General features: G+C 46.9%; 1 protein-coding gene across 1 annotated transcript; it reads left to right on the top strand.

The window, feature by feature from the left end:
• The first annotated feature begins 804 nt into the window (after positions 1 to 804).
• FKBP10 (FKBP prolyl isomerase 10) lies at positions 805 to 20,430 on the top strand. Its single transcript, XM_035134991.2, has 10 exons — positions 805 to 1,036; positions 5,178 to 5,323; positions 6,348 to 6,537; positions 7,756 to 7,901; positions 10,351 to 10,540; positions 11,781 to 11,926; positions 12,618 to 12,807; positions 13,820 to 13,962; positions 15,004 to 15,167; positions 17,435 to 20,430. The coding sequence occupies exons 1-10, from the start codon at positions 840 to 842 to the stop codon at positions 17,615 to 17,617; spliced, it is 1,695 nt and encodes a 564-aa protein (XP_034990882.1). The 5' UTR covers positions 805 to 839; the 3' UTR covers positions 17,618 to 20,430.
• The last annotated feature ends 772 nt before the right edge of the window (positions 20,431 to 21,202 follow it).

The raw sequence follows: 21,202 nt of genomic DNA, 5'->3' as shown, positions 1-21,202 counted from the left end.
TTTAAAGGTTTGAGAAATGCAGTAACTCTGCAGTCGGGGGGGGGGGGGATAAATAAAAACCAGGCCAAGCAGTTATAAAGACCCAACACCTCCAGACTGTTTCTAACAGCATCTGATATGCTGATTCTCTGAACACGTATAGTCTGTCCATTTAGCTTTCATGCCCAATAGCCACTGAAAAGTTATTTAAACCTCTTTCAAAGCCATCAGTTCATATTGAGGCAGCGCATTCCAAAAGTTAAGTTTGTGTAAAAAAAAAACAAAAAAACCACCAGTCCCGGGGGAGGGTTCTCCATGGGATGTTGTACAGAAAATGTCAGTTCCTGTCCCACCGCACCCTCGGGGACCACGTAAGCATGGCTTTTTTCTGACTCTCCAGTCGGGTAGCCAACAAGCACTAGGACCTGGCGAACAAAAAAGCAAAAAAAAAACTTTTTAAAAGCCTCTTCTCAGGACTTTTCTGGCTGCCCGGACACGCTTTGAAATAGTTTCCAGAAGTCTTTGCTGCAAAAGCCTAAAAGAAGGGGGGGTGGACGCGCACAATCCCTGCCTGCTGAGAGCGATCGGATCCCGCCACGAGCGCTTTGGGTCCCTTTTTTGCAAGCCAACCGCAGGCCGTTTTTTTTTACACGTCTACAGAAATCGGAGCGGCTTGCTTGCAATCCTCCAGGCCTCCGTTTCGGGTTTTTTCTTTCTTTCTTTTTTTAGGAAAGCGCCTCCTCTGCTCTCTTCTCCCTCCCACCCACCCCCCGTCCGCTCCCCCTTTCGCTGCTTCAAGCGCCAGGCGCAGCTGCCGAGCCTTCCTTTTCCTGCCCGAGGGCGCACCGTCGAAGAACATCATGATGAGCCTGCTGTGCGTCGTCTTTGCGCTGTGCCTGCTCGGGGTCCGCGGCTTGGGAGACCCCGGCCCGTTGGAAGACGTCGTCATCGACCGATACTACATCCCCAAAGTGTGCCTGCGAGAAGTCCAGATGGGAGACTTCGTCCGGTACCATTACAATGGCACTTTTCAGGACGGCACCAAGTTCGACTCTAGGTACTTTCCTTCTCATTTCCCTCGCTGAGAAATGCGCAGCAGCTCCGTCCAGGGCAGAACTGCCTTTGATCCAGAGACAAAGGGTTAGGGTGACTAGCGGCGGCTCACCTGCAGTCCCTGGCAAATTGGAATTAAGGAGTGGCAAAATATCTTCCCCGCCCCCGTGTTCGAAACTCCCATTGTTCTAGGCGCATTTTGCCACAGGGAATTATTTCATGAGCGCAAGCAGTTTCTGAGCTCCCGGCCAAGATTTCAAATTAAAACTGCAGAGTGGACGGAAAGGAGGACATTTTTTCGCCTCCCCTACTTCCAGCTACTCTCTGAGGACTGGAGAAGAGACCCTCTTAAGAATATTAAGGGGGTGTGCAGGGGAAGGACGAGACCATGTGAAAAAGGAACATAATATTTTAGCTGCAGTTCATTCATTTTCAGCTTTGTATTCTTGTTATCAAAAAAGTGCGCCTAGACATTCCATTGTTGCGTCCATAACCTAGGTTTAAAGTGCCATTTAGTGCCTAGCTTTCGTATCTCAGTTTCTAACACTGTCCAGTCCCTGCCCCTCCACTTAGGAGATTCCCCCATAAGTTGAGAGACGGGAGACCGTGTTTTAATGTTTAATCTTTGTGCATACAACCGTAGAAAAACAGCCCTCCCTTCCTTTTTAAAAAAACAACCACCAGCCAGCCAGCAACCTCTCTCTCTCCCTTGCAAGAGGAATTTCATGCTTCTGGCGGTATGTGCCTTCTATCTTCTGCCTCTTTGGGGCCTCGCTGATCCCTCACATAACTTCAGATGCTTTTGCACAGCAGTTTGCAGCTGCAAAGCCAGCTTCTGGCTAGGAGGGTGCAGGGTGGACTTTGCAAAGAGCCAGGTCTGGGGGAAAAAGAAGGGGTCCACCCTGGAAGAAACGTGGGCAGGCTTGCAATAAATTTTGTGGGGGCGCTTTCCTGCGTTGTACTGGGGTGAGAAGCAAAGCAAGGGTGAGGGTGGACACGAAATGCATGTGATGCTTCAAATTAAATTAAATTAATTTATTAAAAAATATTTTAAAGTACCTATTGGTCAGGACTCTGTGACCAGAGCATTGGAAAGAGGTTTGTTTGTTTGGGGGAAACTGGATAGAATACTGTTGACATGCTTTTCTTTTTATCTGAGTTAGGGATTTCCATTCAGAAAACCTGGATATTCAGGAAAGGGACATTTAATATCTCTGAGAGGGTAGCGGGGGCAACTCAGGCCACAAACCCTTGCCTTAGCAAACATACTTTAGATAATTTCTTCCCATCGGCTAAATTTGGGATATATCATTCTAGAATAGAATTCGTTTGCTGAATCTGGCCACACTCAATGAGATTTAGTCCCAGGAACTTGTTTTAAAAACCCAGTTGTTATTATTTATTTCACTAGATTGTGGGGGGTAAGGAGGAGGTGCAAGGAGTGTTTTGGGGGAAGTGTTTGAAATAAGACAAAATGGACGTCGTTCTATTAGGTCTGGCCTGTTTTTGCTGTAGGCTGGTCTTGTGAAAACTTTAGAGCAACCCACATTCCTCAACTCCACAGATGAGAAAATCAGATCATCTCGAAGGATAATAAACCTTCAGTTTGCACCTCTCCTTGACACTCCCTTCTCCATCCGTGCTATCCTTGGAAATAAGTCCCATAGAATTCAGTGGTACTGTACTTTCCCCCAGGTAAATAGGTATCAAGGGAAAGAGAGGGGAGGAAAGATTATCATTGGCTGGATGGCTGGTGGTTGTTTTTTTAAAGGAAGGGCTCTTTTTCTATGGTTGCAAGCTTGGAATTTCTGAACATAGAATTGTAGCCAGTGTTGCATGCATGGAGTTCCATTCAGGCAATCAGACTTCCCTTCTCTTCTCCCTCCCCCCCCCATGTCCCCAAAATCTTCTCCCAACCTTTTGGAGCAGAATTTGAGGGTGCATGAGGGGGCGGGAATCAGAGGAAAGGAAAGTTAAAGTCATGCCTTTGCTGGATCAAACCAAATCGCACAGTCCAACATTCTACATGATATAGTAAAGCGAAATTCAAATAAGGACAAAATTGATAAAATAAATTTCAAGAGGGAGAAGGAAACACATCTAGAGCAGGACGTTTTCACGTAAGGATATTTTAGATCTGAACTTCTGCAGGCTTTGTTTAAAAACTGAAAAAATAAAGATGTGGAACTTTTAGTTACATGTGTCCAAACTCCCTTAATGAATAAAGAATACTCACTCACTTTCCCTTGCGTCAAAAGACAAATTGTTTGACTGAGAAATGGGTGCAACAACCCTTTTACTTTGCTATTACATTATCCCTTGGTTCAGCATCGCTTGAATCTATGTGTAATTTAGCTGGCACATCCTAAGGTATGTTAGAGTGAACCTTAAAAAAAACTATTGGGGCATTTTTGAAATCGTGTCTTGAGCATCAAACTTCACTGCCCACGGACCCACGTTGAGCTGCTACGAAGCAAGATAGAGGTGTGTCGGAAGGAAGGGGGCAGGCAGTGAGCTGCTATAGGCTGTGGGTGGAGATGGCGTCCATGATGGGATCTGCCGTTCGGCTGTAGACGTGTCATCTGCATGAGGCTGCAGCTGCTTATGCATTTTAAAACTTATGCATATTGCAACTTAGGACGGTGACTCCTTTTCCCGTCCAAAATCCACACACTGGAAGCAGCAGTCCTATAAAAGGCCTGGATCCAGTTTTCTTGAGATCTGGAAGAAAACTTGATCTTGATTTGAAACCTCGGTGCTAACTGCCTTTCCTCCCCCCATATCATGACATGCAGGCTGATCCTCTGGGCGAATTCAGAGTGCAGGATCAGGCTATTCCGCTCCTCCTTTTCCGACTGAAAGGAAGTTGGAGATCAGGTTTCATTTGCTGCTCTCCATGCTAGTAGTTTGGGGGGTGTTTTTCCTCCCCAGCAAAACTTTACGGAATCTCTGCCTTACTAAAACGGGTATACACCCACGTTCCTTGCTTCAGGGCACAGTTTTGTTTAAAAAAGATGGTTTCTGCTGTTGCTGTGCAATTCGGGTAAATAATTGAATCAGTCCTAAAATAGTTTTCAGAAATGTATCCAAGCGCATCTTGAAGCCAGCAAGATTTCTTTTCCTTTTTGCTACTGCAACAGTTACAGGAAGAGTTTGTGGGGGTTTTTTATAGTACTGTACAATGCTGCTTTTCAACCTTAAGCTCTGGTTCTCAAATAGTTTTCCACGAGGTCCACTCTGAGGAGGGAACGGCCTGGCCAGGTCCCAGAGTGAACTCAGCGAGACGTGTTTCTGCTTCCACCACGCCACACAAACTTCCTTTGCCTCTGAATTGGCTAAAATTGTTGCTGGGCCTGATGGGAATTGTAGTGCCAGACATCTGGTAGTTGGCCAAGGCTGGCCCAGCTAGTCCAACATCCTGTTTCTCACAGTTGCCACCCAACCACATGGATCCTGTAGGCAGGATATGAGAGCCACAGCCCTCTCCTGGTGTTCCAGGGGATGCGGATGGCGCTGTGGTCTAAACCACTGAGCCTCTTGGGCTTGCCGATCAGAACGTCGGCGGTTCGATTCCCTGTGACGGAGTGAGCTCCCGTTGCTTTGTTCCAGCTCCTGCCAACCTGGCAGTTCAAAAGCACACCAGTGCAAGTAGATAAATAGGTACCACTGTGCCAGGAAGGTAAACGGCGTTTCCGTGCGCTCTGGTTTCTGTCACAGTGTTCCGTTGCGCCAGAAGCAGTTTAGTCCTGCTGGCCACATGACCCGGAAAGCTGTCTGTGGACAAACGCTGGCTCCCTCGGCCTGAAAGCGAGATGAGCGCCACAACCCCATAGTCGCCTTTGACTGGATTTAACCTTCCAGGAGTCCTTTACCTTTTACCTTACCTTTATGTGGTGTTGCTCCCCAGCAAATAGCACTCGCAAACATGCCGCCTGAGAACCTGGAGCTTGCCTGTAGCCATAGCTAGTAGACATTGATCACCTCATCCTCCGTGAATTGGTCCAGTCCCCTTTAAAGCAATCTAAGCCAGTCGCCATGACCACACATCATATTATCTATTAACTGGCCATTTTAGAGTTATCTTTGCTCCATTTTTTTTGGTTGTTGTTTCTGCTCATCTCTTCAATGCCTTCTTTCCCTTCCAGCTATGATCGAGGTGCCACCGTGGCCGGTGTGGCTGGCGTGGGGCGACTCATTACCGGCATGGACAGAGGCCTGCAGGGGATGTGTGTGAACGAGAGAAGGCACCTCATTGTGCCACCTCATCTTGGCTACGGCAGCATTGGCGTGGGTGAGTGGCAAGAGTCCAGGGTTGACAGGCATGGCCTGAGCCTGACAATATGTTAGCTGCATATCTGTGCCTTTAAGGGCGCATTAAAAAAAACCCAAAAATATCAGGGAGTGTGCACAGTGATCTGATCAACTAGATCCTAGCATGGGGGTAGGAGGATCATCTACTCCAGGGGTCAGCAAACTTTTTCAGCAGGGGGCCGGTCCACTGTCCCTCAGACCTTGTGGGGGGCCGGATTATATTTTGGAAAAAAAATATTGAATGAATTCCTATGCCCCACAAATAACCCAGAGATGCATTTTAAACAAATGGACACATTCTACTCATGTAAAAACATGCTGATTCCCGGACCATCCGTGGGCTGGATTTAGAAGGCGATTGGGCTGCATTCGGCCCCCGGGCCTTAATTTGGGGATCCCTGATCTAGTCCAACCCCCTGCAATGCAGGAACAAGCAGCTGTCACTTACGGAGATTGAACCTGCAACCTTGGCATTGTCGGCACCACACTCTAACCAACTGAGCTAGCCGTAGCAAGGATTGCACTGCACTGCACTGCAAGGCCCTGAGAATGAATGAATGAATCTTTATTTGCATCAGCCATCGGCCATAGCAATAAAACGACGATACGATATACGAAGAATAGAAATAAAAAGCCAATTATATAAAATACATTTTAGGGTTTTGGAAGGCCCTGAGATAATAAGAGCAGGTTTCTGTACTGAGAAGTTGTTTCCCGCCTCCAAATAGGCTTGAGCTTCCCTACTTCTTGTCGTTTCTGGTTCCACCCGTTTTGCATTACATGGCTTCCCCATCCATCACTCTTTTCTCCTCCCTTTTGTGCATTTCCTGTACTGTACTCGGTAAAGTGCCACGCAGATGGATGGCAGTATAAAAAACAGATAAATAATAATACTGAATGGCCTGGTGCCATTGGTGGAGGGGCAATGGTTGTGGTGTCCTCCCAGTCCCCCTGAGAATTGTCGTTTCGGTCTCCATGGTCGTTCCCCGTTTTCAACCCCATAGCTGGCCTGATTCCCCCGGACACCACCCTCTACTTCGATGTCATTCTGCTTGACATCTGGAACAAAGAAGACAAGCTGCAGATCACCACCGTCTCCAAGCCACAACGCTGCAACCGCACAGTGGAGAACTCAGACTTTGTGCGCTACCACTACAACGGCACACTTCTCGACGGCACCCCCTTTGACTCCAGGTAGGATGTGCTGAAAGGGAGATGGCGTGTTTGGGCTCAGGGGTTTGGTACAGAGATTGAAAAAACAGCAAAATAATCATTATTGTCATTGCAGTTGCAATTACTGTATAGCAGTCCCTTGGCTACACTCCCAAACTGGATTGACCCCTACCCTTCCAAGGCTGCTGCTGGTTTAAAAAACAGAAGGAGAATCCAAGCCGCTGGATTCAAAGATGCATTTTGCGTTATGTTTTAAGTTGACTCTCATTCTGTATAATAGGTAGAGCAGCTATCCGGTCAAAGATGCTGGATCTCTGGTAGTGGTGTTAAATGTAGTGATTAAGAATGTAGTGATTAAGAATGATGTAGAATAAGAATAGGGGACGCAGGTGGCGCTGTGGGTTAAACCACAGAGCCTAGAGCTTGCCGATCAGAAGGTCAGCGGTTCGAATCCCTGCGACGGGGTGAGCTCCCGTTTCTTGGTCCCAGCTCCTGCCAGCCTAGCAGTACGAAAGCACGTCAAAGTGCAGTAGATAAATAGGTACCGCTTCAGCGGGAAGGTAAACGACATTTCTGTGTGCTGCTCTGGTTCGCCAGAAGCGGCTTTGTCATGCTGGCCACATGACCTGGAAGCTGTACGCCAGCTCCCTCGGCCAATAATGCGAGATGAGCGCCGCAACCCCAGAGTCAGTCACGACTGGACCTAATTGTCAGGGGTCCGTTTACCTTTACCTTTTAGAATAAGAATAAGGTGAGGAGCGGGTAGTGCTGTGGTCTAAACCACTGAGCCTCTTGGGCTTGCCGATCAGAAGGCCGACAGTTCGAATCCCCGCGATGGGGTGAGCTCCCGTTGCTCTGTCCCAGCTCCTGCCAGCCTAGGAATTCGAAAGTATGCTAGTGCAAGTAGATAAATAGGTACCACCGCGGTGGGAATGTAAATGGCGTTTCCGTGTGCTCTGGTTTCCGTCACTGTGTTCCGTTGTGCCAGAAGCGGTTCAGTCATTCTGGCCATATGACCAGGAAAGCTGTCTGTGGACAAACGCCGGATCCCTCGGCCTGAATGCAAGATGAGCATTGCAACCCCATAGTCGCCTTTGGCTGGACTTAACCTTGCAGGGGTCCTTTACCTTTTTTTTTTTTAACCGTTTAGTGGGTGCCTCTAAGGTGGCATTCTTTTCGCCGAAACCGTTTCCTTGCCTGATGTCTCTTTCCCTTTCTCCATCCTCACCTGTCTCCCAGCTATGGAAAAGACAGTACTTATGACACCTACGTGGGTTCAGGTTGGCTGATCAAAGGGATGGACGAGGGCCTGCTAGGCATGTGTGCTGGAGAGAAACGGCAAATAGTGATCCCCCCGTTCCTGGCCTATGGAGAGAAAGGCTACGGTAAGGTGTTCAAGAAATTGTGAATCTGAACCACAAGGTGAACTGAATTCATTCAGTACATTTCCAAGCACAATTCAAAGTGTTGGTGCTGACTTTTAAAGCCCTAAATGGTCGTGGCCCAGTATACCTGAAGGAGTGTCTCCACTCCTGTCGTTCAGCCCGAACACTGAGGTCCAGCTCCGAGGGCCTTCTGGTGGTTCCCTCACTGCGATAAGTGAGGTTACAGGGAACCAGGCAGAGGGCCTTCTCGGTAGTGGCACCCGCCCTGTGGAACGCCCTCCCACCAAATGTCAAGGAAATAAACGACTATCTGACTTTTAGAAGACATCTGAAGGCAGCCCTGTTTAGGGAAGTTTTTAATGTGTTACATTTTATCGCATTTGTAATATTTTGTTTTGAGCCGCACCGAGTGGCTGGGGAAAGCCAGCCAGATGGGCAGGGTATAAATAATAAATTATTATTATTATTATATTATTACGTATCTGCAGAAGAATTTAAATTTAAATATAATGATGATGATGATGATGATGATGATGATGAAAATATGTGAAAATCACCTCAAATTATGTATCAAAGAAATCCACAAATTTCACCAATAAATTCTTTCTTTATTTCTTTTTTTTTTAAAAAAAGGACAATAAGACTTTATTGTATTTAGAAATAAATATCTTTTGGAGGGGAAAATAGGATTATACCTGCTAAGAGATCTTGAGGGTCCCGCTTAAATAGAAATGTACGTACATTTGTGCATACATACAAGGGGCTCCCGTACAAACACTTGGTGATGAGGGGCAAGAATTCGTAGAATTGTAGAGTTGGAAGGGACCCCGAGGGTCATCTAGTCCAAGCCCCTGCGATGCAGGGATCTAAGCTAAAGCATCCACACACAGAGATGTCTTTAAAAACATGACATCTGCAAAGGGGCTACGCACTAATGTTTAAAACAGGGGTCCTCCATCTTTCAAGGCCTGGAGGCACATATGGAAATGCAAGGGTAGGTGGGTGCACCAGACCCCCCTCCTTGCAAGGCACACGAACACACACACACACACACACACACACACAAGAGAACACCTCCAAAACACAGACAAACCCCTCCCAACCATAAACCACCTCACAAAGCCAAACGAAACCCTACAAATATAAAAAAAGAATTTACTGGTAGGGGGCTGTGGTGGGCACCAAGAGGGGTGTCTGAGGGTGCCATGATGTTCACTGGCACCGTGTTGGGGACCCCAGAACTAAAAGCCTCAAAGCCACAACTTCTGTGGACTGAAGTCAGCTACATTCAGTTGTGGATTTATCACAAATGGCAGAAACAGCAGCCTTAGCACACTTTGCCATTCAGTGCTCTTGAAGAAAGAAATGGTACCCAGTGGTACCTCGGGTTACAAGACGCTTCAGGTTACAGACTCCGCTAACCCAGAAATAGTACCTCGGGTTAAGAACTTTACCTCAGGATGAGAACGAAAATCGCGCGGGAGCCGCCATTAGCTAAAGTGGTACCTCAGGTTAAGAACAGTTTCAGGTCAGCAGTGTGATGCAGCAGCTAAAGAAGCCAATGCAATTCTGGGCTGCATCAATAGAAGTATAGCATCTAGATAAAGGCAAGTAATAGTACCACTGTATTCTGCTCTGGTCAGACCTCACCTGGAGTACTGTGTCCAGTTCTGGGCACTACAGTTCAAGAAGGATACTTACAAGCTGGAACGTGTCCAGAGGAGGGCAACCAAAATGGTCAAAGGCCTGGAAACAATGCCTTATGAGGAACGGCTTAGGGAGCTGGGTATGTTTAGCCTGGACAAGAGAAGGTTAAGGGGTGATATGATAGCCATGTTCAAATATATGAAAGGATGTCATATGGAGGAGGGAGAAACATTGTTTTCTGCTGCTCCAGAGAAGCGGACACAGAGCAATGGATTCAAACTACAAGAAAGAAGATTCCACCTAAACATTAGGAAGAACTTCCTGACAGTAAGAGCTGTTCGGCAGTGGAATTTGCTGCCAAGGAGTGTGGTGGAGTCTCCTTCTTTGGAGGTCTTTAAGCAGAGGCTTGACAGCCATATGTCAAGAATGCTTTGATGGTGTTTCCTGCTTGGCAGGGGGTTGGACTGGATGGTCCTTGTGGTCTCTTCCAACTCTATGATTCTAGGTTAAGAACGGACCTCCAGAACGAATTAAGTTCTTAACCCGAGGTACCACTGTATTTCAAAAGCATTTTTTAGAGGGGACACCAGCTAATCTGCTTTTGAAATACAGTGGTACCTCGGGTTAAGAACTTAATTCGTTCTGGAGGTCCGTTCTTAACCCGAGGTACCACTGTATTTCAAAAGCAGAGCAGCTGGTGTCCCCTCTAAAAAATGGGGTGGTTTAAAGTGTTCCTCCACGTGACCTAGCTCCATGTGGCTGCCTGAGCTGAGCTGAGCTGCTTCTCCTTTCCTTTTCTCAGGCACTGTCATCCCGCCTCAAGCCTCCCTCGTTTTTGATGTTCTCCTGGTGGACCTACACAACCCAAAAGATGGCATCTCCCTGGAGCACTTGGAAGTGCCAGCGTCTTGCAAGCGCAAGGCCGTGACCGGAGACTTTGTGCGGTACCATTATAATGGCACCCTGATGGACGGGACCCTCTTTGATTCCAGGTAACAGAAATGCAGCTGTCACTGATAAGAAAGCGCTACCATCTTCCCTTCTCCACCATGCTGTCATTCCTTGGTATTCTTTGCATGGCTAACGTAACCAGAAGTTCAGGTTTTTTTCTAGAATAGGGTTGTTTGGAAATTCTGTCAAAATGGGAAGCTCTACCTGAAATTGAGTCGATTTGCATAGCCACCTGCAAACAGAAACAGGAATCAGGCAGGTGATTATGATCGGTATCCACAGCCGCCATTCTCCAGTCTCCAATTTTCTATAATTATTTTTCCCCCCCTTATTTATTTATCTCCTCCTCCCTCTTGAAACGATTCAATAATAATGTAGTTAATTATACAGTCGTACCTCTACTTACGAATTTAATGCGTTCCGAACGCACATTCGTAAGTCAAAAAAAATTGTAAGTCGAATCCCATAGGAATGCATTGGGAGAAAAAATTCGTAAGGAGAAGCAACCCTATCTAAAAATTCGTAAGTAGAAAAAATCCTATCTAAACAACATCCAAGATGGCGGACGGAGCTCTGTTTGTAAGTAGAAACATTCGTAAGTAGAGTTATTTGTAAGTAGAGGTACCACTGTATTGTTAATTACATTGTTATATTTGGCCACAGTGAACAGTGAGCTGAATAATGTCGTTTTCACTGAACTTTAATAGCAGTGGAACAGAAAGCATAGAATCATAGAACTGAAAAGTTGGAAGGCACTACAAAGTCCAATCCTCATGCAATGCAGGAATCTTTTGCCTAATGTGGGGCTTGAACCCACAACCCTGAGATTAAGAGTCTCATTCTCTACCGACTGAGCTATCACAGGCTGGCCTTGCAACAGATGCAAGGCAGAACAGAAAACAACGTCATTTTACATCCCTAGCCCAGAAGGAGTCTATCGAAGGCAGAACAGAACAGGGGAAGGTGAGAGGAGAATCAAAATATAGAGGAAGTGTGAACAGAGCCAGCTCAAAGCGCAGGCTGAGCAGAGAGACTTGGAAGTCCTTCTGTTACTTAGGTTACCTTGCCCAATAAGTTTTTGCCGGAGTGGGAAGATGACAGATTCTCACTTTCTAGCCGATCAGAGCCACGGAGCTCATGTCTCGCCCTGCTCTTTCGGTCTGTCTCTGGCTGGGCTCAGCCACGGTTTAAGAAATCTGAAGGGGGAAACCTCAGGCTCTGCTGTAACGCCAGTTTGTAAGACACTTCTTCCCCACGGTTTCTCTCTCTCTCCAATTCCAGTTATTCACGAAACCACACCTACGACACTTACATTGGGAAAGGCTACATTATTCCAGGAATGGACCAGGGGCTTCAAGGAGTCTGTATTGGCGAAAGGAGAAGAATCATTATCCCACCCCACTTGGCCTATGGAGAAACGGGGGCAGGTAAGTGGACCGAACAGGTTGAGGTGGGTGGGGAGCCCCTCAGCGGGACCCTACGAAGGCTTATATCTACAAACCAGCCCCCCGGCTTTGAAATATCTGCTAGGTTTGAGTGGCCACACAAATCCACCAATGTTGCTTTGGTTTTCCTATGCAAAGGAAACAAAGGTTGATTTGGGGAGGGCTCCCAGAAGGTATAAAGGCTGAAAACCACAGGGCCAAACAACGAAACATAAAGAAACGGAGGTAATGGCCCCCAAATGTATTCTGGGACACTGGCAAGAGATTCCAGAGACATACTCCGTGCTCCTTCTACACTGCTAATAAGTGCCTAGAAGGGGGAATATATCTCTCATGCAAACTGCTGAAATGTAGAATCATAGAATCGGAAGAGACCACAAGGGCCATCCAGTCCAACCCCCTGCCAAGCAGGAAACACCATCAAAGCATTCTTGACATATGGCTGTCAAGCCTCTGCTTAAAGACCTCCAAAGAAGGAGACTCCACCACACTCCTTGGCAGCAAATTCCACTGCCGAACAGCTCTTACTGTCAGAGACATACTCCGTGCTGCGAGTAGTGGTTGCAAATTGCCTCGTCAGCTGTGTCCCTTGGAGGACTTTTGCCTAATGTGTATGCATCCTCACTCTTTAAAACCTCCCAAAAAAACCAAGTCTGTCCTTCTTGTCCCCTAGGGAACAAGATCCCTGGCTCGGCTGTGCTCATCTTCGACGTCCACGTCATCGATTTCCACAATCCCACAGACCCTGTGGAAATACAGACTATCCACCGGCCTGCGGACTGCAACGTCACCACCCAAGACAGGGATTTTGTTCGCTACCATTACAACTGCTCCCTCCTGGATGGCACCAAGCTCTTCTCCTCGTGAGTCTTTTGCTTAAGAGTTCAGCTTATCTCATAGAATTGTAGAGTTGGGAGGGACACCCCAAGGGTCACCTGCTCTCAACCCCCTGCAATGCAGGAATTTAAATGTCAACAAATACCCACATTGCCTTATCACAAAGTAACCTAAAGGGAAGTAGTGGACGACCTGATGGGGCAGCAGCACTCCTCTGGCCTCCCTTGGGCCATTTCACCGTAGTCCGGCCCACCACATGGTCTGAGGGACGGTGGACCGGCCCACGGCTGAAAAAGGTTGCTGACCCCTGTTCTAAGACTAAGGTGGGCCTCCTTAGGGAATTCTCCTAACCTGGGTCCACGGCTGCCACATCAGCACATGTCAGGGACTGGACTGAGGGGGATGAAACTCCTGAACCTTCCAGAGAAGAGGAAGGCAGTATTGAATTACAGCAGTGGTTTGAGGAAGGTCACAGCTCAGAGACAGGTGAACAGAAGAGTTTGGAGGTGTTGGGAGAAGAGAAGGGGGAGACAGGGCCAGAGCAGCCAGCTGACGCGTTATCACTGGAGAGCATTTCTGACCCTCCTTTTCCCAGAACCCAGCATGCATTGAAAGTGGAAGAGCAAAAGACTCAGGGACAATTTAGCCCCTGGCGGCCACCGTAAGGGGAAGGGAGGGGGAGGAGCTCGGTTGGAGCAACGGCATTGACCTAAGAGGCAGCGTACAGAGGCCTCACTCTGTGAATATTGAATAAAGACTCGGTAAGAGCTTCCTTGTCTACTTCCTTGGCTGTCTGCCATGAGAGTGGGGAGGATCAAAATTCTCTGAAACCTGACAGCACATTTCCCCCTTCCCATCACTGGGAGTAGCAAAGTAAATTACGCAAAATGAATATATATGCCAATCAGTGCATATATATAAAAAATATTTTCTTAAGAGCAGGATTCTGGGGAAGAGGTCCCCGGACACACTTCTGAGATTCCTGGAGATCATATTTCCAAGGATTCCAATGGTCTTCCCTGTTTCCCCACTTGACAGTCACGACTATGAAAACCCTCAAGAAGCCACACTAGGGACCAACAAGATAATTGAAGGCCTGAACAACGGCCTGCTCAACATGTGCGTGGGGGAAAAACGTTCCGTCATCGTTCCTCCCCATTTGGGTCACGGCGAAAGTGGAGGTAAGGCTGTGGGCAATGCCCCTGGCAGCTGTTTTCAGAGTCCACATCACAGGGACAGCAGAAGAAATGGATACTGGGCTCAGAGTTCAGCATCTGGAGAGTCCCTTCTTTTTTTGTTCTTTTTCCCCTAAAGCGACTTTATAGCTCCAAAGGCTACAGAACTACAGTCATACCTCATGTTACGTCTGCTGCGGGTTACGTCTTTTCAAGTTATGGATGTGCTGAACCCGGAAGTCCCGGAACGGGTTACTTCTGGGTTTGGCGCAGAAGCGCTAAATCGTACTTTGCACATGCGCAGAAGCGCCGAATTGCATCACGTGCATGCGCAGATGTGGCGCTTCAGGATGTGGCCTTTTCATGTTGTGAACGGGTCTCCGGAACGGATCCCGTTCGCAACCAGAAGTACCACTGTATGGTTGGAAGTCTCTGCATGCATAGTCTGGTAAAATCTCAGAAGCCAGAGTAGGACAGAGTGGTCTTCCCAATGGCTAGCAGGAAAATAAATGATGCAAGGCAACACGCGCAACTTAGCATGATTTGCATCACCTTTTGTAGAGTTTTACCATTGTCATTTTTTAGCACAGAACGTACAGAAACTTTTTCGCTACTCATCACTAGCCATGATTAGTAGCCAATATTTACAGAGCCCGAATGCTAAGGAAGAGTAGTTCAAACATGGGCATTGTCAGTTTATGATGGGAGCTGTGCTTCAGGACAAAAATATTTTGAGGTCCAGGTTTTATAGCAGTTCTTGTGAGAAACTAGGCTATGTGAATTGAATTCATGATTATAATTTAGGAGTAATAACATTATAGCCAGTAGGTGGTGGTAATACAGCTCCTTATATGGCCTAGTGATGCCATTAAACAGTGAGCAGGAGGAGACATAGTCGCTAAACCCTCTTGATATGACTTCCTGTCAAGAAGCGAGGTCACTTCCTGTCAATAGGTTTCTCCTAGCTTTGACTCCGGGTCAATGCTGCCTACCCAGTGCCTCTATAGATGACCTCGCCCTGTTGATATGTGTACCTTGCATTTTCAGCCCGGGGTGTACCTGGCAGTGCCGTTCTCTACTTTGAGTTAGAGCTTCTACACCGGGAGCCAGGAGTTCCAGACGGATACCTGTTTGTCTGGCACAGCGACCTACCAGAAAACCTGTTTGAAGCCATGGATCTCAACAAGGATGGTGAAGTCCCACCTGAGGAGGTGAGATTTTGCATTCCGTATTAGAAAGTGTGCAACTGGTACTGAAGGATCTGAACTGGGGGGTGGGGTGGGGGGGAGACAGGATCCACGGCTGGATCCATTTGTACTAACTGTTTGTTCCACTTGAGTAAGAGCATCTACCCAATACCGTATTGGCCTGAATATAAGCCGCACCCAAATATAAGCCACACCTTTAAAATTGGAGGGGGGGGATACTCAAATATAAGCCGCTCCCTTCCTCGCGGCTCCTGGCTGCATACCGTAAGGTTGTGAACATAAGCCATACTTGAACTTCTCACTGGCAGAATTTGGGGGGAAAGTGTGGCTTATATTCAGGCCGATGCGGTAGTTAGTTCGAGTTTTAGTAAATTAATAGGGGAAATTTATTCCATTTGTATACGGGTAAAAACAATAGCTTTGAAACAAGAAGCAAACTTTCTTATTTTAAGAAGATGCACGTGTGTTGTCTTGGGGGCATTGTCTTGGAAGAGGAAACCCTGCCTATACAATGGTGCTCACCATTTACAGTTTGTATAAGCATTGCACTGAAAATATTTTTCTTTTTAGAAATTTGGTTAGCTGGTCAATCAGGAGCATCGTATCAGTTAACTGAAAAGCATAAAAGAAACTAACTAGCCAATTGATTAAACATTGTAGCCCAACTTCCCATTGACTGTTTGCTTGTTTGTTTGTTCGTTTTGATTTGATTTTTTGTACATGTATACTGCTTTTCATTCATATGAACCTGTGGCTTACAAACAAGACATAGCAATAGTGTAATAAAACATAACAGAACATCACAAATACAGCATAAATCATATAAGACAATTAACAAATCATATATAGAAGTCCTTTCCCTTCTGCAACGATGGTGAAATCAAAAATGCAACTTTACATCACACACCCAAAAACAATCTGTACGTTACTGGGTTGCTAGAGGAAGCCAGGGCAGCTATGTGTAGCCGATGCTAAATATTTTGGTCATAACCTGCAGTGAGATGGGGGCCCTTTTAAGGTGTTACAGATGTGAGGGGAGCAACTTGGGTAGAAAAGGGTTGTAAAAAGGTAAAGGGGCCCCTGACCATCGGGTCCAGTCGTGTCCGACTCTGGGGTTGCGGCGCTCATCTCGCTCTATAGGCCGAGGGAGCCGGCGTTTGTCCGCAAACAGCTTCCGGGTCATGTGGCCAGCATGACAAAGCTGCTTCTGGCGAACCAGAGCAGCGCACGGAAACGCCGTTTACCTTCCCGCCGGAGCGGTTCCTATTTATCTACTTGCACTTTGATGTGCTTTTGAACTGCTAGGTTGGCAGGAGCTGGGACCGAGCAACGGGAGCTCACCCCGTTGCAGGGATTCGAACCGCTGACCTTCTGATCAGCAAGCCCTAGACTCTGTGGTTTAACCCACAACGCCACCTGGGTCCATGCATTTCATAGAATCATGGAATCATAGAGTTGGAAGAGACCACAAGGGCCATCCAGTCCAACCCCCTGCCAAGCAGGAAACACCATCAAAGCATTCCTGACAGGTGGCTGTCAAGCCTCCGCTTAAAGTCCTCCAAAGGAGACTCCACCCCATCATCTGGTGGGTCCTTCTGGCTTCTCTGCATTCCCATGAAACTTGCAGTAGAGATATACTCATGGAAACTCACAGCACAATTAAGGACCTGGTTTTCCTTCGCCTTGCTGCAGAGGACACAGCCTGTGAACACTGCAGCCCATTTCTAGTTGCCTTGTCCCTCTCTTGCATTGTCATCCACAGCCACTCAGGTTAATGCCCCTTTAGCAATGTTCCCCCCCCCATCAGTCCAGCATCTTGCTCAACCTTGAAAAAAATGGCAAGCAGTAGGCAAAGGAAAGTTAAGAGACTGATATAAAGGAAGCCAGACATAGGAGCTGGGTACAGTGGTACCTCTACTTACGAATGTTTCTACATACGAATGGAGCTCCGTCCGCCATCTTGGATGCGGTTTAGATAGGATTTTTTCTACTTACGAATTTTTAGGTAGGATTTTTTCTACTTACGAATTTTTAGGTAGGATTTTTTCTACTTATGATTTTTTTCTCCCAATGCATTCCTATGGGATTCGACTTACAATTTTTTTCTACTTACAAATGTGCGTTTGGAACGCATTAAATTCGTAAGTAGAGGTACCACTGTATCTTGAAATTGTGTTTTCCATGTTGTTGGATGCATTTGCCGCCCCCGCCCCCCCCCCGTGGAAATGGCTTATCCTTTCCGTGCTTTCTCTCTCCCCACCCCCTTGCAGTTCTCAGAGTTCATCAAAGCTCAGATCGCTGAAGGCAAAGGTCGTCTCATGCCAGGCCCTGACCCAGAAAAAGTGGTCACTGACATGTTCCAAAACCAAGACCGGAATAAGGATGGGAAGATCACAGCGGAGGAACTGAAGCTGAAATCAGATGAGGATCAAGTTAAACACGAGGAACTTTAAAAGACTCTGGGATTGGGCTTCGTTGTTGTTGTTGTTTTTTGTTTTGTTTTTTTAAAAAGCACTCCAGTTTGGTGCCTCTTCCCCTACCTTGCAGGGCCAGATGCTCACTAACTCCCTTTCCTGAGTTAAAGAGACTGAACCTACAGAAGCAAACCTATTTTGTTCCACATGTTGTACCTTTGCTCTTTTTTCCCCCCTCTCCCCTTTTTTTGAGAACTATTTAACTGAGATCCTGTTTGGACATACCAAAATCAGGGAGTTAGCGCTTGCTATGGTTGCCTTTCCAGGCAACCACCACACACCCACACCATTTATTGAAGCCCTTCCTTTTCATCAGGCATCCGATCTGCAACAAAATTGTCGCGAGCAGGAGGCGTGCCATTACACAGACACCCCGTTGGATTTTTGTGTGTTCTCTTGCCAAATCGAGGAAGCTGAATTCTATATTAAGGATTCCCGAAACGTGTGACGGGAACGAAACAAATGCATTGCTTAAGTGTATTTCCAAGAATGGGGCATTAAGTTTTTCTTTCGGGCAAAACTAGAAAGGAGAGGAGCGGAAACGTGGAGATAAGGTTTACCTATCTGCTCCAATATTGTTTGAATGGCAGGTGCGTGGGCAGCCTTTTAATCTGTCAAGGGATGCCTTGCTTCTGATGTAATCAGACTGCAGTGGCAGTGGGCGGAGCAGAAGACAGGAGTGGGTGTGGCCAAAGTGGGCACACTGCTTCCCCCATTCTTTCTGCCACATCCTTTTCTTTCTGTCCCTCTTTCCTCCTTTTTCTGGCCCTGCTTCTCTCTCCGTCTCCCTCCTCACCCAGCAGGCTCCTGAGGAAAGGACTGCTCACTCTTGTAGTGGTTCTGAGCTGCCCGTATTGCCCCCTGAGGGCTTCTGAAATCAGTTCAAGGACTACATGAGATTAGGCCAAGGGGCTGCTGAGCTCTGTGACCAAGTTGTGATGGCGGGACTCTTAATAGGTGCAGCTTTCCCTCATTGCTGCTTGTGCCTACATAAGGAACCCGGCTAGATCAGGCCAGTGGCCCATTTAGTCGCAGCATCCTGTTCTCGCAAGATGCCTACAGGCAGGGAGGACCAGAGTGCAACGACACTCTCAGAAATACCTGCTGGATTTCTGCAGCAACTGGTACAGTGGTGCCTCGCTTAACGAATGCCATGCTTAACGAAATTTCCGCTTAACGAAAGGTTTTTTCTAGTGGAGGTTGCCTCGCTAGACGAATTCATTTTACGAAAAAATTGTCTAGCGAATCGCGGTTTCCCATAGGAATGCATTGAAATTCAATTAATGCGTTCCTATGGGCAAAAAAAATATCAAAAAAATCAATGCATTCCTATGGGATTTGCTAGACAAATTTTTCGTTATAAGAAAAGACCTGTGGAACAAATTAAATTCGTCTAGCGAGGCACCACTGTACTGGTATTTTTTAAGATGGCTTAGCAACTGCTAGATGTTAAAAGGACAGACTTGGGAATTTTAAGATGAGTGAGTCTGGGCTCCCTGCAGCCAAAAGGGTAGGGAATAAGCACTGCTCTTTCCCTATACTAGTCCTGCTTGCCTCCTCCTCACTGATTTGACATCTTGCGTACATCAACAAAATCCCAAGTTCATTCAGCTGCAAATCTTGGAAGGAGCATAACATAAGCAAAGCAAATACCGTTTATTCCAAGCTCTACTTCTCCCTTCCCGGCCCCCACCCAAAAAATGTGCAGTGCACATAACCGCTACTTGCAGTCTTGTTCTCTCGCACACAATCACGCACACTGCAGGGTTTCTTTTAAGTGCCACCTGGGTTTCCATTTTCATGAGCCTTCCAACAAGTGTTGTCCTACTTCTGAGGATTCTGAATTCATAGATGATGCCCACTCTTGTTTCCACAAGCCCTACTTCAGATGATTAGGCTGAGATAGAAACTGGAGATTTAAGTGCAAGGAGGGTGGGGGAGGGGGGAGCAGCCTTCCATCACCTGCCTTGCTAGTCAAAGCATGCAAGGGGTTGCCAACTTTTCGGCTTTCCCACTGCATCTGTGCGTTTCAACATTAGCTTGCTCGGCGGCAGACAATAGCATAGAAACATAGAGTTGGAAGAGACCACAAGGGCCATCCAGTCCAACCCCCTGCCAAGCAGGAAACACCATCAAAGCATTCTTGACATATGGTTGTCAAGCCTCTGCTTAAAGACCTCCAAAGAAGGAGACTCCACCACACTTCTTGGCAGCAAATTCCACTGTCGAACAGCTCTTACTGTCGGGAAGTTCTTCCTGATGTTTAGGTGGAATCTTCTTTCTTGTAGTTTGAATCCATTGCTCCGGGTCCGCTTCTCTGGAGCAGCAGAAAACAAACAACCTTTCACCCTCCTCTATAATAGAAGCATAGCAGGTGATGATGGTTTTCTCTTCAGGTTGTGAAAATGCTCAGCTGTGGGGGGGTTTTGCGGACAAGCTCCTGTTAAAAGGTCTAAGAGGAGAGCAGACCAGCTGACTACTTTGGATATAAAGTAGGTAAGAAAAATGCCCTTGTTTTGCTTTGCAAACCACATACCACGCCAGCTGCCTTTTTGCAGTAAACTCTTCTTACAGAGCCACCAATGAATACAAACATACCATCTACTTCAACCTGAACATTAAACAAACTCATCCTTCCTGCCTGTACCTTTCCTAGTAGTTCTGCATCTTCATTTTTTTCTCACTGCAACCAGTTTGTTTCATTTGCCCTATGCGCTGGTGGAGATAAATGAGGTGGAAAAAATTCTGGACTGCAATACCTATTGAGGGAAGATGGGGAAATGCTTTTTTTTTTTTAATACTCCCCCACACTAAAGAACAAATTTTAAAAAACAACCCTGCATGTAGTAAAGCTGTCCCCAGTGAATTTACAGGGGGAGAGCATTCAAAAACCATTGCCCTCCATCTGCAGTCTGAAGAGATTACAGCCCCACAACCTTGTTCAGCGTTGCATCATGTGGCATGTCAGTGGGGTTTTTTGGCAATTGTGGGGTTCCAGAAAAGGCTTGACCATTTCTGGATCTTAGGTGAGTGTAGCACATTTCCGTCTGCAAACATTCCCCATTGCTTCTCCTTTTGGTGGTTTTGTTTTGTTATGACTCTAATCCTGGGTCTCCCAAAACCTCTGGAAGGAATGGGGTCATTCAAGGCTTGCAAAACACCTTAAATCTGAAACACAGGGCTGGGCCTTACCAGCCCCCCCCCCAAACTGCTGTGGTGGTTACTATCCAAGAGAGAGATGACTAGCTCTGCATAGCCTATCGCTATTCCCCTCCCCCCCCCGGCTAATCTCCATTCTGGGAAGCAAACACCATCGTGGGCACATGGTATTGGTGAAAGCCTCAATACCATGGGGGCCGCAAGACCCCCAACTTTAGAAATGAGTAGACCCCGTTTTACTATTTTAAAAAACAGCTTGTGAGACATGCACATTACCACCCTTCCATTGAAGTGAGGGGTTGGTTTGTTCCGATTTGTCTCTTGACTAAATTAACTGCAAGGATTGAGTGTTAAGGAGGAACAGGGTGGTGAGACCGCTGGCTTTCTTTCGGTTGTGATATTTCC

This window comes from Zootoca vivipara, chromosome 13, assembly GCF_963506605.1.
Source record: "Zootoca vivipara chromosome 13, rZooViv1.1, whole genome shotgun sequence".
Taxonomy (NCBI): Eukaryota; Metazoa; Chordata; class Lepidosauria; order Squamata; family Lacertidae; genus Zootoca; species Zootoca vivipara.
The sequence above is the reverse complement of the archived record's forward strand: the minus strand, read 5'-3'. Positions and strand labels throughout refer to the sequence as shown.

What these genes read in the sequence shown, in the direction of transcription:
- FKBP10 (XM_035134991.2), top strand. Translation starts at nt 840, where the DNA reads ATGATGAGCCTGCTGTGCGTCGTCTTTGCGCTGTGCCTGCTCGGGGTC. An exon ending in GGCACCAAGTTCGACTCTAG is followed by an intron (nt 1,037 to 5,177) that starts GTACTTTCCTTC and finishes TTTCCCTTCCAG; the next exon opens with CTATGATCGAGGTGCCACCG. An exon ending in GGGACCCTCTTTGATTCCAG is followed by an intron (nt 10,541 to 11,780) that starts GTAACAGAAATG and finishes CTCCAATTCCAG; the next exon opens with TTATTCACGAAACCACACCT.